This window comes from Callithrix jacchus, chromosome 2, assembly GCF_049354715.1.
Source record: "Callithrix jacchus isolate 240 chromosome 2, calJac240_pri, whole genome shotgun sequence".
Taxonomy (NCBI): domain Eukaryota; kingdom Metazoa; phylum Chordata; class Mammalia; order Primates; family Cebidae; genus Callithrix; species Callithrix jacchus.
Window position 1 is genome coordinate 124,277,109 of NC_133503.1, and position 15,446 is coordinate 124,292,554.

General features: G+C 38.2%; 1 protein-coding gene, 1 long non-coding RNA gene and 1 other non-coding gene across 3 annotated transcripts in view; 1 reads left to right on the top strand and 2 right to left on the bottom strand.

The window, feature by feature from the left end:
• Positions 1 to 3,687: 3,687 nt before the first annotated feature.
• Positions 3,688 to 7,298, bottom strand: COX7C (cytochrome c oxidase subunit 7C). Its single transcript, XM_002744779.7, has 3 exons — positions 7,110 to 7,298; positions 5,758 to 5,901; positions 3,688 to 4,621 (listed from the first exon to the last, which is right to left on the bottom strand). Exons 1-2 carry the CDS (start codon positions 7,182 to 7,184, stop codon positions 5,785 to 5,787), a joined length of 192 nt encoding a protein of 63 aa, XP_002744825.1. The 5' UTR covers positions 7,185 to 7,298; the 3' UTR covers positions 3,688 to 4,621; positions 5,758 to 5,784.
• LOC118151938 (small nucleolar RNA Z39) lies at positions 4,721 to 4,783 on the bottom strand. Its single transcript, XR_004740330.1, has one exon. It is a non-coding gene; the product is annotated as a small nucleolar RNA Z39 (small nucleolar RNA).
• LOC144581581 (uncharacterized) overlaps positions 6,291 to 15,446 on the top strand; it is a 57,942-nt gene continuing 48,786 nt past the window's right edge. The window contains exon 1 of the long non-coding RNA XR_013532590.1: positions 6,291 to 6,973. This is a non-coding gene — a long non-coding RNA (uncharacterized LOC144581581). The remainder of the gene's footprint in view (positions 6,974 to 15,446) is intronic.

Below are 15,446 nucleotides of genomic sequence, written 5' to 3' on the forward strand. Positions count from 1 at the left end.
CTACTCTATATAGCTTATTCTAAAGACCTATGCTATGGTCTTTATTGGAAACACTAAAATGAAGGCTTTTTAAATTTATGGCATTCCAGTCCACCTTTTCGGTTAAGTATATAGAATAGTTGCAGCAGGCACTGTCTTTTGCATAACCAATAACCACTTTCTCCTCTTTCCTGTAGAATACTGACTTGTTTCAGTATCCACTCTGCCTACATAAGACTTGTGAGAAAATGCTAATTGGTCAAATTTAATCATTGTCATGCTATTCCCTTGCCTGTTATATTCAGAGGAGAATTTGTCACTTTTCTGGCCAATGACTAATGAGGGATAGTCTGAAGGAAAACTTTCTTCACTTTAAAAAATAACAAGATAGTAATTTTTCTTGCCAGATATTGTCAAGTCTGTATGGCATGCCCGAAACTGCAGCAGCCATCTTATGACGATGAAGGAAATGGCTCAGGACAAATCGGCTGAGTAACTTGGAGGGCCCTAAAATTCCTGAGCTCCATCTTTCGTTATACAAGATTAAAAAAAAAATTCCCCAATTCTTTAAGCCAGTGCTTCTTAAAATGCTGGTTTGAAACAAGATAAAGAGCTGTTCCAGAATGTATATCAACCCTTTATTTCATTAAGGGTTTGTCTGCAAAGAAAAAAAAAATCAGATGGACTAAACAGTGGTGCCATAATTGAGGTACAACTGGATTATTTCAATACATTTATATTTGGTGGGAGAACCAATTTCCAACTATAAAGGAAAAATTCATTTTTACTAGTAAAGCATGGAAACACATTTTGGTGTGTAAGAGGCCTAGAATTTGTTCTTTTTAGGTTATTTTTTATCATGCTTGGCTTCTGATTATTGAAAGGATTAATAGAGTGTTCATGGATCACCCACTAAATTATAGATGGTGGATACGTGAAGTTTCTCTGGGCTTAGAAAGACCACTAGCTGGTATGGAAGGTAGATGAGCAAATCAGTAATTACAGTACCTGCTGAATTACAAGGTTGTTTACAAGGTGTTAGAGATTATGTGGAGTGTTACAAATAATGAGGAGAAATCAGCAAGGCTGGGTATGGTGGCACATGCCTATAATCCCTCAAAGGAGGAGCAACTGTGGTCAAGAGTATGAGACCCACCTGGGCAATACAGCAGGCCTCATCTCAAAAAATCAAAATATTAGCCAGGGATGGTGATAAGCACCTGTAGTCCCTACTACTCAAGAGGATCCCCTGGAGGGTGGCAGCCAGCTATGATTGTGCCACTGTACTCCAGCCTCGGTGACAAATCGAGACCCTATCTCTTAAGAAAAAGGTGAGGCTTTACAGGAAATGTGGCATCTGAGCTAAATAAAGACACGGAGGTTGTATATAAAATTGTGTGATATGACTGGGATGAGGCCAATACTATAGGGAAGTGACTGAATGTCATGGTGAGGTGTTTTACAGTGAGTAAAATGATCACTTGCATTTTAGCACTATCATTCTGGCATCACTTTTGGAGATGCAGTATCTATAGCACAGACGACCAACCTATTAACTATTGCAGAGCTGCTCTTTGATCGTTAACTTATGCAATGCCCATTGTACTTCATTCACCTAGTTTCAATTAAGCATTCTACACTAGAAGCCTAAGGAAATGTGGCTCATTTTAGACATTTTTTTTTTTGGAGATGGAGTCTTGCTATCACTCACACTGGAGTGCAGTGGTGCGATCTCTGCTCACTCTAACCTCAGCCTCTTGAGTAGCTGGGATTACAGGCACCCGCCACTACACCCTGCTAAATTTTTTATTTATAGTAGAGACAGGGTTTCACCATGTTGGCCAGGCTGGTCTCGAACTGCTGACCCCGTGATTTGCCTGCCTCGGCCTCCCAAAGTGCTAGGATTACAGGCGTGAGCCAGCGTGCCCAGCCTGTATTTTCATTTTTAATCTTCACAACTAAACTTAATTAGGTATTGTCTGACGTATCAGCAAAGTAAGGTACAGATTGGCAAAGATGAAGAACATATGGCTTTGAATCCAGCCAGGTCTTAGTTCTGAGCCCACATTCTTAACGCCTATGGTCTCTGCAGCAAAACCTAAGACATTTTGAATTACTTCCTTTTTTGTGGCCATGGCTTAATTATGAAAGCAACAACAGTGGCTTCTCTTGAAGACAAATCCTGGATTCTGATCGAAATTCCTATTCCGGTATTCTGGTGACTTAGGGAAGCAACTGCAAAAGGTACAAACTTTTTACTTGGTCCAGAATAGTTTCACATGGGCATTTGTGGGTTCATCCAGTCTAATTTTTTTTTTTCCTAGAATCTGGACTTTTATCAAGACCTCCTGGTTTCAAATATTGGCTTGAATTGAATCAGTTTAGGGAAATAGAAAAACTGTTATGGTTAATTTTGTGTCAACTTGGCAAGGGCAGTGTGCTCAAATATTTGGATCAATAATCCTGTAGTTATTTTTGTGAAGGTGTTTCTTGAATCACTGAGTTTATCATTTAAGTTAGTGGACTTTGAGTAAAGCTGATCCTCTTTATCATGTGGCTAAGCTCCTTGAATTAGTTGAAAACCTTAATGAACAAAGACTGACCTGCCCCAGGGAGGAATTCTGCAAGCAGACTGCTTTTGCTGGTCTCCAGCATGCTGGCATACCCATATTTTCAACCCCCCAAGCCTCCAGACTTAGAAGAGATAACTTTAAATTTTTCTATATGGATCCTCTCGATCCGTTTGTCTAGAGAACCTTAATATAGAAACTAAGCAGTTATACAGCCTCTACCACTTACAATAAACTCATGCACTTAACGGACAGCCTGCTGAAGCCTTTTTATGGGGATGGCATAATCTCTATTATGAGACAGGCAGGGGAAGTTTTCTCACTCATGCCTAGACATGGCTACCCAAAACTATTACTATTGTTTCCTAATGTATTTTAACCTCCTCTCCAAAAAAACTCATATTCATTTAGGACTTGTGAGAAGTTTTTATATAACTTATTGGATCTCAACATTCCAATGAGGTAAGCCTTATAATTTCCAGGAAAACCAAAATCATTTAACGAACCTTAAACTCTTACTCTTCTTTCTACTTTTTTGTTGAGACGGAGTCTCACTCTGTCACCAGGCTGGAGTGCAGTTGCGCGATCTCAGCTCACTGCAACTTCCGCCTCCCAGGTTCAAGTGATTCTCCTGCTCCTGCCTTCCGAGTAGGTGGGACTACAGGTGCACGCCACCACGTCCAGCTAATTTTTTTGTATTTTTAGTAGAGATGAAGTTTCACCATTTTGGCCGGGATGGTCTGGATCTATTGACCTCGTGATCCCCCCGCTTTGGCCTCCCAAAGTGCTGGGATTGAACAACTGCACTCGGTCACTTCTACTTTTTCCAAAGATAAAAAAACCTTTACATTCCATATGAGGAACTTGCTCAATACAGAATACCTGATTTACCACTGAATAATCAAAAAACAATGACACACATGTACAGGGGTATCTGAGTAAAGTCATATAAAGTAGTTGTCAGGTGATTGTTGAGCCTAAAGTGAGGCACTAGAAGAGAAACAGAAAAATAAAAATTGAAGGTTTTAGCAAATCAGTAATTGTACAGAAGGGCCATGTAAGAAATCCTATGATATAGTGGGGAATGGCCAAGGCAGCTATTTTCTTCAATGAAGAGATGTTGAACTACTCAGAGCAATTTTTCAAAAATCCAGAAATAAACTTTTATGGAAATACTGTTTTTTTGAATGTTGGTTTAAAAACAGAGCACCACCCTTTCACCAAAGTCTGGAGGCCATACAGACTACTACCAGTTTGCAGTCTGCTTTACAGGATTTTTAACACCAGTGGTATTTTAACAGTGAGCAGATGAAAATATTCAGTAGCTGATTACTGTCCCACATCTTACGAAAAGCCCTAGAATGTAATGATTTCTCACAAATTTAAATGGCAAGCAGCATTTCACTACTTATAAATTTGATTCACATATACAATTAGTAATCAGAACTAACTTTTGTCCCATTTCTACTACGCTATATGATAGTCAAAGCACCAAAATAAACTGGGAATATTTCCTACACTACATTATTACTTGTTATTACATTTCATTTCAAATATTCTTTTATTCATGCTTAATAAGACTAATACTGGTCACCAGAACACTTAGTGAGGCAAACATTTCTGTTTTAGGTTACAGGTCTAGAAGAAAATAAAAATGAAGCTCCTAAATATCTGATTAACCAGAACTTCAATTTGAATAAACTAATAGTTTTCCTAATGATTAATCACAGGGAAAAAAAACTTTTACCACAGCAAAGTAAAGAGCAAGAGCAAAAGTATTCTTTCCTCCAAGTTAATGACAAAAAAAAAAAAAATCACAGGAAAACCTAAGATCAATTTGTATTTCCCTTAATATAACCCTCAGTTTAACACCATTAAATAATCTAAATCACAAAGAGTAATACTTGAATATTTCTCAAATAATAAAGTAGGCAGATGGTCAATTACATTCCCTATTTCAGAAAAGAGGCATTAAGCATTCATGTCATAAGTTTATTTACACACATATCTAGCATGCCATGTGAGTTTGATCCATTTTCCAGAGACTGCACCTCTTAAAATGCTCTTCATATCTGCAAAATAAAAACAAAAATTAATGGCATTTTAAAAATCCCATTCATGTAACAGAAATCATGTAGTTTGATTAAAATATTTTCTGTCAGTTTGAGTGGTACATCAGAAAGCGTTTACAGTATCATGACATCATTCATACTGATTTGCTTCATCACATGCACCGAAACCAAGTTATTCCGCCTCTAGCTGTGAGTCTTTCCAATCATCCCAGTGTTCTCTAGTATTACTCTGAGAAAATTTGATCACAATTAAACTAAATAAATACTTTATCAATACGAAAAACTCCTTTGAGCATGCAATAACATATCCCCTTGACACAAGGCTTCTCAACCTCAGCACCACTGGTATTTTGCCCCCAAGTTGGTTCGATCAAAAATGTCTCACATTGTCAAACGCTCCACAGTGTTGTAAAGTCATTCTCATGTTAAAAGCCACTGCCTTAATGAGAGAAGTATGTTCATAAGTTTGAGTTTCCCAACATTGCTGAGTTGGTGAGGCACAGATTTACAACTGCATCATTATCTGAGACTTACATATCAAGGAGCACTAGAAGGATTTCCTTTATCTTCAGGGGTTTTTCACAATTTAAGAATTGTAAGCCTAGATTTTAAGAACTGGGACCACAGTAACCACTTTCTAAAAGGAATGGAAAAGTTTATAGCGTTTTAAAAGACACGTCCTCAGCCGCTGTTCTAGTAACAGTGTTCAAGATAGAATAACATTAATCAGCTTATCAGAGCTTTACTTGGTTAAAAGTGTGAGCTCTGGAACAAGAAACTGACTGGGCAAAAGTCCGGGTCCACCATTACTAGCTATGAGATCCCAAACAACTTAACATCTTTGTGTCTCAGATGGGGTTACTATCATCCACCTCACAAGCTTGCTAGGGAACCACATGAGATAGTGATGTAGAGAGTACCTGGTAAGTAGTATTCAATAAACACTGGCCGTTACTGATTATTGAAATATCTGTACATAGGTTTACAGCCAGGCTCTGCCAATGCCAATCACATCTACACATAACCGCAGGCATCAGCCCCATACAACGATGTATTTGTGTGCATGTTCTGGGTGAGGAGGAAAAGGCTCCTGAATAAATGCACTGCTTTACAAAGATTAGAAACCCATTAACTACCTGTTAAATGGATGAGCTGAAACATCCTTATTTTTTAAGGAGTTGGTGTCTTAATATTAAGAAAGGTGTAGCAAATGCAGATCCAAAGTACAAACACATCATGGCTAGCAACCGCCACTTGTTTTCCACTGAAAATGGCAAATTCTGTTGGAAAAAGAAAGAAATAGAAAAAGAACCTCAGACCATCTTCTTAATAAATCATAATACAAGTATAAAGGAACTGCTAGTTACATGTTTTACATCATCAGGTTATATATGCCATATATGCTAATATCTTTTTAATTTGAACATTTATCGTTCAAATTCTATGATCTTCATCATACAACACTAGAAGGTAAGAAAAATAATCTGGCTTTACTGAGCACTAGGCAACGGTCTGAAGAACTCTTTTCAAATGATGAGAAGTTTATTTTAGAAAATCGAAAACACTACTGTCCTAAGTAGTCACTTTAGAAGAAGATACATGGCAATGTTAAGCGCAATACAAAGTTATTATTTTTTTTTCTTTTTCATTATGAGATGGAGTCCCGCTCTGTCGCCCAGCCTGGAGTGCAGTGGCGCGATCTCTGCCCATGGCAACCTCCCTTCCGGGTTCAAGCGATTCTCCTGCCTCAGTCTCCGAATTGGCTGGGAATAGACACACCTCACTATGCCCGGCTAATTTTTCTGTACTTTTTAGTAGAGACAGTGTTTCACCATGTTGGCCAGGCTGGTCTCGACCTCCTGACATCAGGTGATTTGCCCGCCTCGGCCTCCCAAAGGGCTGGGATTACAGGCGCGGGCCATCACACCCGGCCCAGAGTTGTTTTCGTTTTCATTGCGAAGCACCTTCTTTGTCCTTTACGACTAGGCCTCGTGTGATCCTCCGAAATTATTACTGCTATCTGGCTTAAATTATTTACACCTGACGCCAGCCTTAACTGAGAAGGGTTAATACCTCTTAACACTGCCAACTAGTTTAAAAAGCTTGATCCATAACCACAGGCCCCGATTTCCTCAGGATTTCCCAATGACCTTCATTTCGGGTCTGATGACCTCCAATTCGGCTTTAAGCCACAGCACCTGCATCCTCGGTTTTTCGGAGCCATCCCAGGGCTTTCTGCGGGGCGGTGGAGGGGGCGTCAGGCGACTGACGGAGGCAGGGCTTCCGGATCTACCTGTCCATTCCTTTCGCTGCTACGCGCTGGGATCCCCAGCTTCCTCACTGGCCCCTGAGGTAAGTGGAATGCTAGTCTGGGTCTCTTCCCGGTTCCTGGTTATCATCTCCGTCTCCAGAGCCCGAAGGCGGCTTGCAGGTGAGCAAGACAGAGCCAAGCCTCCCCTCCCCCAACGAAGCCGAGCCCCTTACTAACCTTCCCAGGACCCTCCTCATAGTGGCTCCTACGGACCACAGAGGTTGTGAACCTCCGGATGCTCTGGCCCAACATAGCGCCGCTGGAAGCTCTGCGAAAGGCGCAGAGATCGAGGACAGAAGAAATGGCGACACCTCACGAAAACCTTTTTTTCACGACCTTGTTCCCCTGTGCGCCCGGACCGAAAAGAAAGATGGGAAATGGGGGCGGAGCCTTGAGGAAACGCGACACAGCGGAGAGCTCCATGAATTGTGGGAATTGTAGTTCAGATCATTGAGGCTCCGTATCGGCCCCTAAGGATTGTGGGAAATATAGTTTCGCGCCAGACTTACGGCTAGAGTTCTTGGGGGCCTGTACCGGAAATGATTTTAATGAATCAAGTTAAGCAGTTTCATCAGTGTGCTGTAGTCTGTTGAACAGAACAAGAAACCCATCCCTTTTCTTATTTGCATAAAGTATATGCTAGGTGTCAATGATTTCCAGGACCCTTGCTAACGCTGAGAGATATGTGCTATGATCTTAGTGGAGAAAACAAAGCATAAACATAAGTAACCAAACAATATGCAGCACAAAGGACTTCAGAGGAAACTGAACTGAAGTGCTAAGGGAATAATCACGAACGATAAAGGGAACAGAATGAAGATCAAAGGGCAAAGAAAACTCAAGGCTGATATGAGTACAGCATGTGTGGGGAGTAGAAGAGAAAAGCAGCCTCTGACAACTGGAGCTAGCCTGGACAAAGAACTGGTGTCCTCCAGATGAAGGCACACAATTTCAGCAAGCATTCACATCCAACAAGACCACTCTGACAGTGTTCATCAAGAAAAGAATATGATCACTGTGTAATCATACCTGAACACAGATAAAACATTGTCCAAGCCACAAAAATGACTGAACATCACTCTATCTGGTTTAATATGATGACTTCTGCTTCTTTACCAATTACAATCTTAGCCTTGGTCTAACCTTTCTTCCTACTAAGATTTAGTAAGATAGCCAAAATTTAGGGGGGGAAATCCCAAATCCAATAAGCATTTTCTGATATTTTACAGGGAACCCTCAGACATCGTAGTTCCTCATAGTATGTGGTCTCTCTCACCGCAATGAATAATAAACTCTGATTGTCAATTACAGGTGTGCTTATGGTGGTCTTTGACTAGAAGAAGTCTTTGAGAAGAAATCAGGGATAAATGAACCTGGGAAAGTGGTGTTAGGTTAGACTGTGAAAGACCCTCCTAACCTAACTGTTAAGTTATTCATGTATGGGAGAATGTATACTGCCTCACATGTCTCATTTATAGACCATTAGGAAACAATTCAAATGAGACCTAAGGTTTGCTTTGAAAAGCAGGCATAACATATATGTTTTATTTTGTCATCTTTTTTTTTTTTTTTCAGTCTTTGGAAGAGAAAAACCATGCCCCTCTCAAAAAAAAAAAAAAAAAAAAAAAAAACAACAAATTAATATTTTGTTTCAACAAGTAGCTTCTTTTTGAATAGGGATGCATGGATTATAACTGGTGTCCCCCACCACCTAATTTATAGAAATTATGTGGCGTTCATTTTTTTTAACCTTCCATTCACTACCTTTACATATTAAAAGATTCTGATTTAACTGTAATTGAGAAACTTTTTCACACTTAATATTTCTGGATTATACTTTTTCAATGTAGTGTAAGTAATGTTATCTGTTGGTTCATTGTTGCTTCTAATTCACATTAATTGAGTCTCTGGGTATCTGGCTTTGAGATAACTCTTTAAAGACCTGCAGGCTAGAGATTTGTTGGCCTTCTCATGAACTATGTGGTAAATTAAACATTAAAAAAAATTATGTTTACACCTATGTAAACATGGGTAGGGGGTGGTCACATTCAAGTGGCATGTGAGTGAAGCTATCTTGGACCCTTCAGCCCAGCCCTGCCCCAGCTGAATGTTGCTGAGTGACCACAGTCACCACTGTGTACAGCAGAGTTGTCCAGTTGACCGCTACCCAAAATGTTGTTCTAGAGATTTGTGTGTTATAGTAAAATGGTTGTTTTTTTCAAGTTATTAAGTTGTTTTTTTTTTTTTTTTTTGAGAAGGAGTTTCGCTCCTGTTACCCAGGCTGGAGTGCAATGGCGCGATCTCGGCTCACCACAACCTCCGCCTCCTGGGTTCAGGCAATTCTCCTGCCTCAGCCTCCTGAGTAGCTGGGATTACAGGCACACGCTACCGTGCCCAGCTAATTTTTTTGTAATTTTTAGTAGAGACGGGGTTTCACCATGTTGACCCGGATGGTCTCGATCTGTTGACCTCGTGATCCACCCACCTCGGCCTCCCAAAGTGCTGGGATTACAGGCTTGAGCCACCGCGCCCGGCCTATTAAGTTTTTTATGGAGCAAGAAAGAGAGACCTAGAAGTAACACAGCAGCTTTATTTACGGAAATTAGCCTTTCTTCTAGCTGCCCTGAGGAGAACACAGTTTCTCATTACCAATCTGTAGATGAGAATTTGGCTGTATCATGTAAAATATTATCTTAGCTTCAAATATATCTTTCTCTGGAGTCATGTTTCTGTGATAGCTCTTCAGAAATAATGAAGATGGATGTGCCAAACATGCGAAAACACTGGAAATATGAGAGGTAGAGTGGTTCCATTTGAAGTTGGTGTAGCAGCTGGCATATTTTTGAGCGTGCTACACACTCAGAAATGCACTTTACAGCTTTTTGATGCTCCTGATGAGGCAGGAGGCAAATTGAAGTGGGATTCAAAGTGGCTGAGATCACTTATTCTTGGCAGATTACTGACTTTTGTATTAGTGCCTAGATAATCACCTGTAGAGCACACTTGATAGTTATTTTAATTATTTTCTAAAGAATATTTTTGTCATTAAGCCAAACTGGGCAAAAAAGAAAATTTTATACTAGTTGCTATATGTTTTTTTCTTAATTACTAAGTAGAAAGCAATTAACAAATTAGTTAACTAATGAATGTAGTCTGAGTTTAGGAGTTTTATGCAAATCTTGGTCTCTTTTAAATTCACTATAGAAGAAGAAAAAGTTTAAATAAATCTGGCAATATTCTATTTTTGGATAGGCATAATGGGAAATTAAAGATAGCCACAATATTTGGAAACTCTTTTTATTGAGTGGTGGAGATTAACATCCCTTTTCTTGACCTTAGTGACCGACTTGACCAATAGAATGCAACAGAGTGACAATCTGAGACTTCTGAGGTTAGCAAATCAAAAGCCTTGTGGTTTCTTTTAGCAACTTGGAATATTTTCTTTAGGAGGAGTCAACTTCCACGTAAGAAGTCTAACTATCCAGACACTTTCTGGACTAAGAGGAAAACCAAACTAATTGTATGGAGAAGCCACATGACCTGGGGGGAGGAGGTGCTACGTGCAGAAGGGGAGAGGGAGGAAGGACAGGAGAAGGAGAGTGTTAGTAGGGAGAGGGAGACAGAGAAAGGGACAGACTGACCAGCACCCAGCTCTTCTTGCCATCTCAGCCCAGGCATCAGATGTATTTGTAAAGGTGCCTTCAGGTGACTCTAGCCACAGTTATATTTGCCTGCAACTTTATGAAGCATGTTAAACAAGAACTGCTCAACTGAGCCCATTAGCTCCCAGAACTGTAAGAGAAGATAGTAAATTGTTTCCTTATGTCACTAAGTTTTGGGGTCGTTTTTTATACAGGAGTATAAACCTGGAATATATATTATTTTTTATGTAAGTAGCCTAACAATATATATTCATGTCATAATAGCTGGCAAGAAAAATGTGAATAATTCTAGAGCAACTTTGGATTCAGTGTGGTACTCTTTCACTATAAAGTGCATTTAAAGAGAAATGAGACATTTCATGAATTGATGGATACAAAATAGAAAATGTCTTTAGAGACATGAGGTTTACTTCAGCATTATATCTTAAAAATAAAATCCAATTATTTTAAGTAGTGAGTAGGGTGTATATCAAAGAATGAGCAATGTACTTTCTATATCCACAAGAGGCTTTAGAAACTGAAATTACATTATATAAAACAGTATATCCAAAAATTACAGTATTTGTCATTTTTCTTGCTATTATATAGAACAATATATCCAAAAATTAAAGTACAATATTTGTCATTTTTCTCAGCAGCTGCTATATTAGATTTTTAAGGACTAGGTTTAAGATTTAAAAAAAAAATTGTTTTGTGGATAAATTATATATTTCCATCCTACATTTCAAAACTCAAGTTAATAAGTTTCTTTTTAAGTTTTTATAACTTCTTGTTATTGTAGCATTAGAATCTGGCCTCTGTGTTAATATCTATTTGAAATTTTATATATTTGTTGGGGGAAGGGTGGAGGGGAAACTGGCTTCAGGAAAAGGAGAAAATGAGATTCTTTTGAAGCACTTAGGGTTGTGAAACATTCTGTTAGTCTTCTGAATGACTTAGTGGTGACCCACTGAAAGAGAAAATTTTGCAAATAATGCTTACTTACTGATCAACCTATAATATATATTTAACTCTTTAAACTGTTTCTTCTTTTTAAAGTGCCCTCACTTCCTTTCTCTTTTTTCTGTTGTAGATTTCAAAATTCTACATCCATGTCACTTTCTCTAAGAAGCCTTCCTAAAACTCTTAAAAGAAATCAATTTATCTTTCCTTCAAAATCACTAGAATTTAATTTATAATACTCTTATGGTAGCAATATCGTGCATTGTAATTAGCTATGTATATCTCTATCTTTTTACCCTATGCTTAAAAAAAAAGACAGTGTTCAATTGTCATTTTATCCTCTCATATAGTAAGTACTCAATAAATTTATGTTTTATGAATAGATGGATACATAATGTTGTATTCAATACAAAGTGGTTCAGTGTCTCTTCAACAGAGTGGCCCCTGGTGTAGAATACATATTTTATCAGTGGCTTATTATGTCCTTAATTCTACTTAAACTTTTAAAAATCATTAATAGAAACTAACATCCAGTTCTTACTATAGACTTTACATATAAGATCTCATTTAATCTTCATAATAGTCAAAGTAGCAAAACTGGAAGTTAAACCAAGTTTTAACTGATTTCAAAGTTCTACTCATAGTTATTGCATACCATAGTCTAAATGAGTTGCTTGGAAGACATGTTGCTCATATCCTAAGGGAAGGCAGGTGAGAATTCACTTTATACATGATCATATATAGATTTAAGTGTGTGTGTGTGTGTGTGAGATATGGTTTTACATGATAATATATGGATTTAAGTGTGCATGTCGGTGTGTGTTTGTGATATGGTTTGCCTCTGCCCCCATCCAAAACTCATCTTGAATTGTAATGGCATAATCCCCACATTTTGTGGGAGGGAACTGAATCATGGGGGTGGTTTCACCCATGCTATTCTCCTGATAGTGAGTGAGTTCTCATGAGATCTAATGGTTTTATCAGGATCTGGCATTTCCTCTGCTTGCACTTCTCCTTCCTACAGCCTTGTGAAGAAGGTGCCTTGCTTCTTCTTCACCTTCGACCATGATTGTAAGCTTTCTGAGGCCTCCTCAGCCATACTGAATTATAAGTCAATTAAACATCTTTTCTTTGTAAATTACCCAGTCTTGGGTGTGTCTTTATTAGCAGCATGAGAACAGACTAATACACTGTGTGTAGGCTCTTCATGACTTACAGCTAGCTGCATCTTCTGCTGCATTAGGCTGAATAGAACTCTCAGATTGCAGAGGGAATTTGAGTTGGACTATTCTTCAGGTTCCAGAGACAGCATGGCTGGGTGGTAGAATAGCATGGCAGATGGCCAGGTCCTGTGTTTGTTGACTATCACCAGGGCTCTGAACTTGTGCTTCTAACACATCTAAATTGTCTTCTAGTAGATTTGATGTCACTGGTTTTAAAAACATTGTAGAAATGCACCTTTGGAAATATTCTCAGAAAATCCAAATCTGCCAGGGCTTGGGATTGCAATGGGATAATTTGCATGCAGACTGCCTCATCATTGTCCTCTCTCAGCTACTTAGCTGGCCTGGGGTTGGATCTCCTTTGCGGGGGACTGCTAGATCCTACCACATTTATCGTGGTTTTATACTGCTAGAAAGGAATAATAAATGCCTGGATTATCCCTTGGTTATTATTTCTACTTAAAAATTTAGGAGGAAGGAATTCTCCCTAACTCATTCTATGAAGCCAGTATCACCATGATACCAAAGTTAGACAAGGACTCAACAAAAGAAGAAACCCACACACCAGTATCCCTGATGATCATAGATGCAACAATCCTCAAAACATAACAGCAAATGGAATTCAACAGAGTGTAAGAAAAGATACAACATAATTAAGTGGAATTTATTCCAGAGATTCAAAGATGGTTCGATGTACGCAAATCAATAAATGTGATTTATACATAAAGAGAATTAAAAATAAAACCACATGATCATCTCAATGTAGACAAAACATTTGATAAAATTCAGTATTTCTTCAGGATAAATATCTTTAACAAATTAAAAATAGAAGGACCATACCTGAAAATAACAAAAACCATGTAAGACAAACCCATAGGTAACATCATAATAAATGTGAAAAGCTGAAAATATTCCTTCTAAGGTCTGGAAGAAGATAAGAATGCCCCCTTTCACCACTCTTATTCAAAATAGAATTAGCAGTCCTAACCAGAGCAGTCAGGCAAGAGAAAAATAAAAGGCATCCAAATTTTAAAATAATTATTTCTGTTTGCTGATGATATAATATTATACCTAGAAAACCCTGAAAAGATACCTATATTTGATAAATAAATTCAGTAAAGTTTTAGGATACAAAATTAGCATATAAAAATCAGTAGTGTTTCTATACACCAGTAATGATCAATCCAAGAAGTAAATCAGAAACTGAATCCTGTTTACAATAGCTCTAAGAATAATAAAATACATAGGAGTATATTTAAGAAGAAAATGAAAGAGTTCTATAAATAATACTATGAAACACTGAGAAAAACATTGTAGATAAACAAGTGGAAACACATTCCTTTCTCCTGCATCAGAAGAATTAATGATATTAAAATGACCATACTGCCCAATGAACTATAGAGATTTAATGCAATCCCTATCAAACTTGCAACATAATTTATCACAGAATTAGAAACCACAATCCTAAAATTTGAAGGTAACCAAAACAGAACCTGAATAGACAAGGCAATCCTAAGCAAAAAGAACAAAGCTAAAGATGTCATATTTCCTGACTTGAAATCATACTATAAGTCTACAGTAACTAAAACAGCATGGTTCTGTAATAAACATAGATAGATCAATGGAACAGAATAGAGAACCTAGAAATGAAGCCACATAACTACACCCAACTGATCTTCAATGAAGTCAATAAAAACATACACTGTGGAAAGGACAACCTATTCAATAAATGGTGCTGGGAAAATTGAATATTTTTATGTGAAAGAATGAAACTGGACCCGTATATCTCATCATATACAAAAAATAAGTCAAAATGAGTTAAAGACTTAAAAGACCCCTAACTATAAAAATACTAGAAGAAAGCCTTGGAAAAATCTTTCTGCACATTGGCCTTGGCAAAGAATTCATGAGTAAGACCTCAAAAACACAAGCAACAAATCTAGTATGAGACAAATAGGACTTAATTAAACTAAAAAGCTTTAGCACTGTGAAGAATAATAATCAATAGAGTGAATAGGAAACTTCCAGACTGAGAGAAAATATTTGCAAATAATGCATCCATTGGCAGCCTGATGTCCAAAATTTAGAAAGAACTCAAAGAGCTCCACAAGAAAAATTTCCAAAACTCATCAAAAGTGGGCAAAGGACATAAATAGACATTTTTCTTTTTCTTTTCCTTCTTTTTCTTTTTTTTATTGCATTTTAGGTTTTGGGGTACATATGCAGAACATGCAAGATAGTTGCATAGGTACACACATGGCAGTGTGTTTTGCTGCCTTCCTCCCCTTCACCCACATTTGGCATTTCTCCCCATGCTATTCCTCCCCAGCTCCCCCCCCTCCACTGTCCCTCCCCTATTCCCCCGAATAGATCACAGTGTGTAGTGCTCCCTTCCCTGTGTCCATGTGTTCTCATTGTCCATCACCCGCCTATGAGTGAGAATATCTGGTATTTCATTTTCTGTTCTTGTGTCAGTTTGCTGAGAATGATGTTCTCCAGATTCATCCATGTCCCTACAAAGGACACAAACTCATCATTTTTGATTGCTGCATAATATTCCATGGTGGATATGTGCCACATTTTCCCAGTCCAGTCTATCATCGATGGGCATTTGGGTTCCTTCCAGATCTTTGCTATTGTAAACAGTGCTGCAATGAACATTCGTGTGCATGTGTCCTTATAGTAGA

What these genes read in the sequence shown, in the direction of transcription:
- COX7C (XM_002744779.7), bottom strand. Translation starts at nt 7,184, where the DNA reads ATGTTGGGCCAGAGCATCCGGAGGTTCACAACCTCTGTGGTCCGTAGG. An exon ending in ATGAGGAGGGTCCTGGGAAG is followed by an intron (nt 5,902 to 7,109) that starts GTTAGTAAGGGG and finishes TTTTTCCAACAG; the next exon opens with AATTTGCCATTTTCAGTGGA.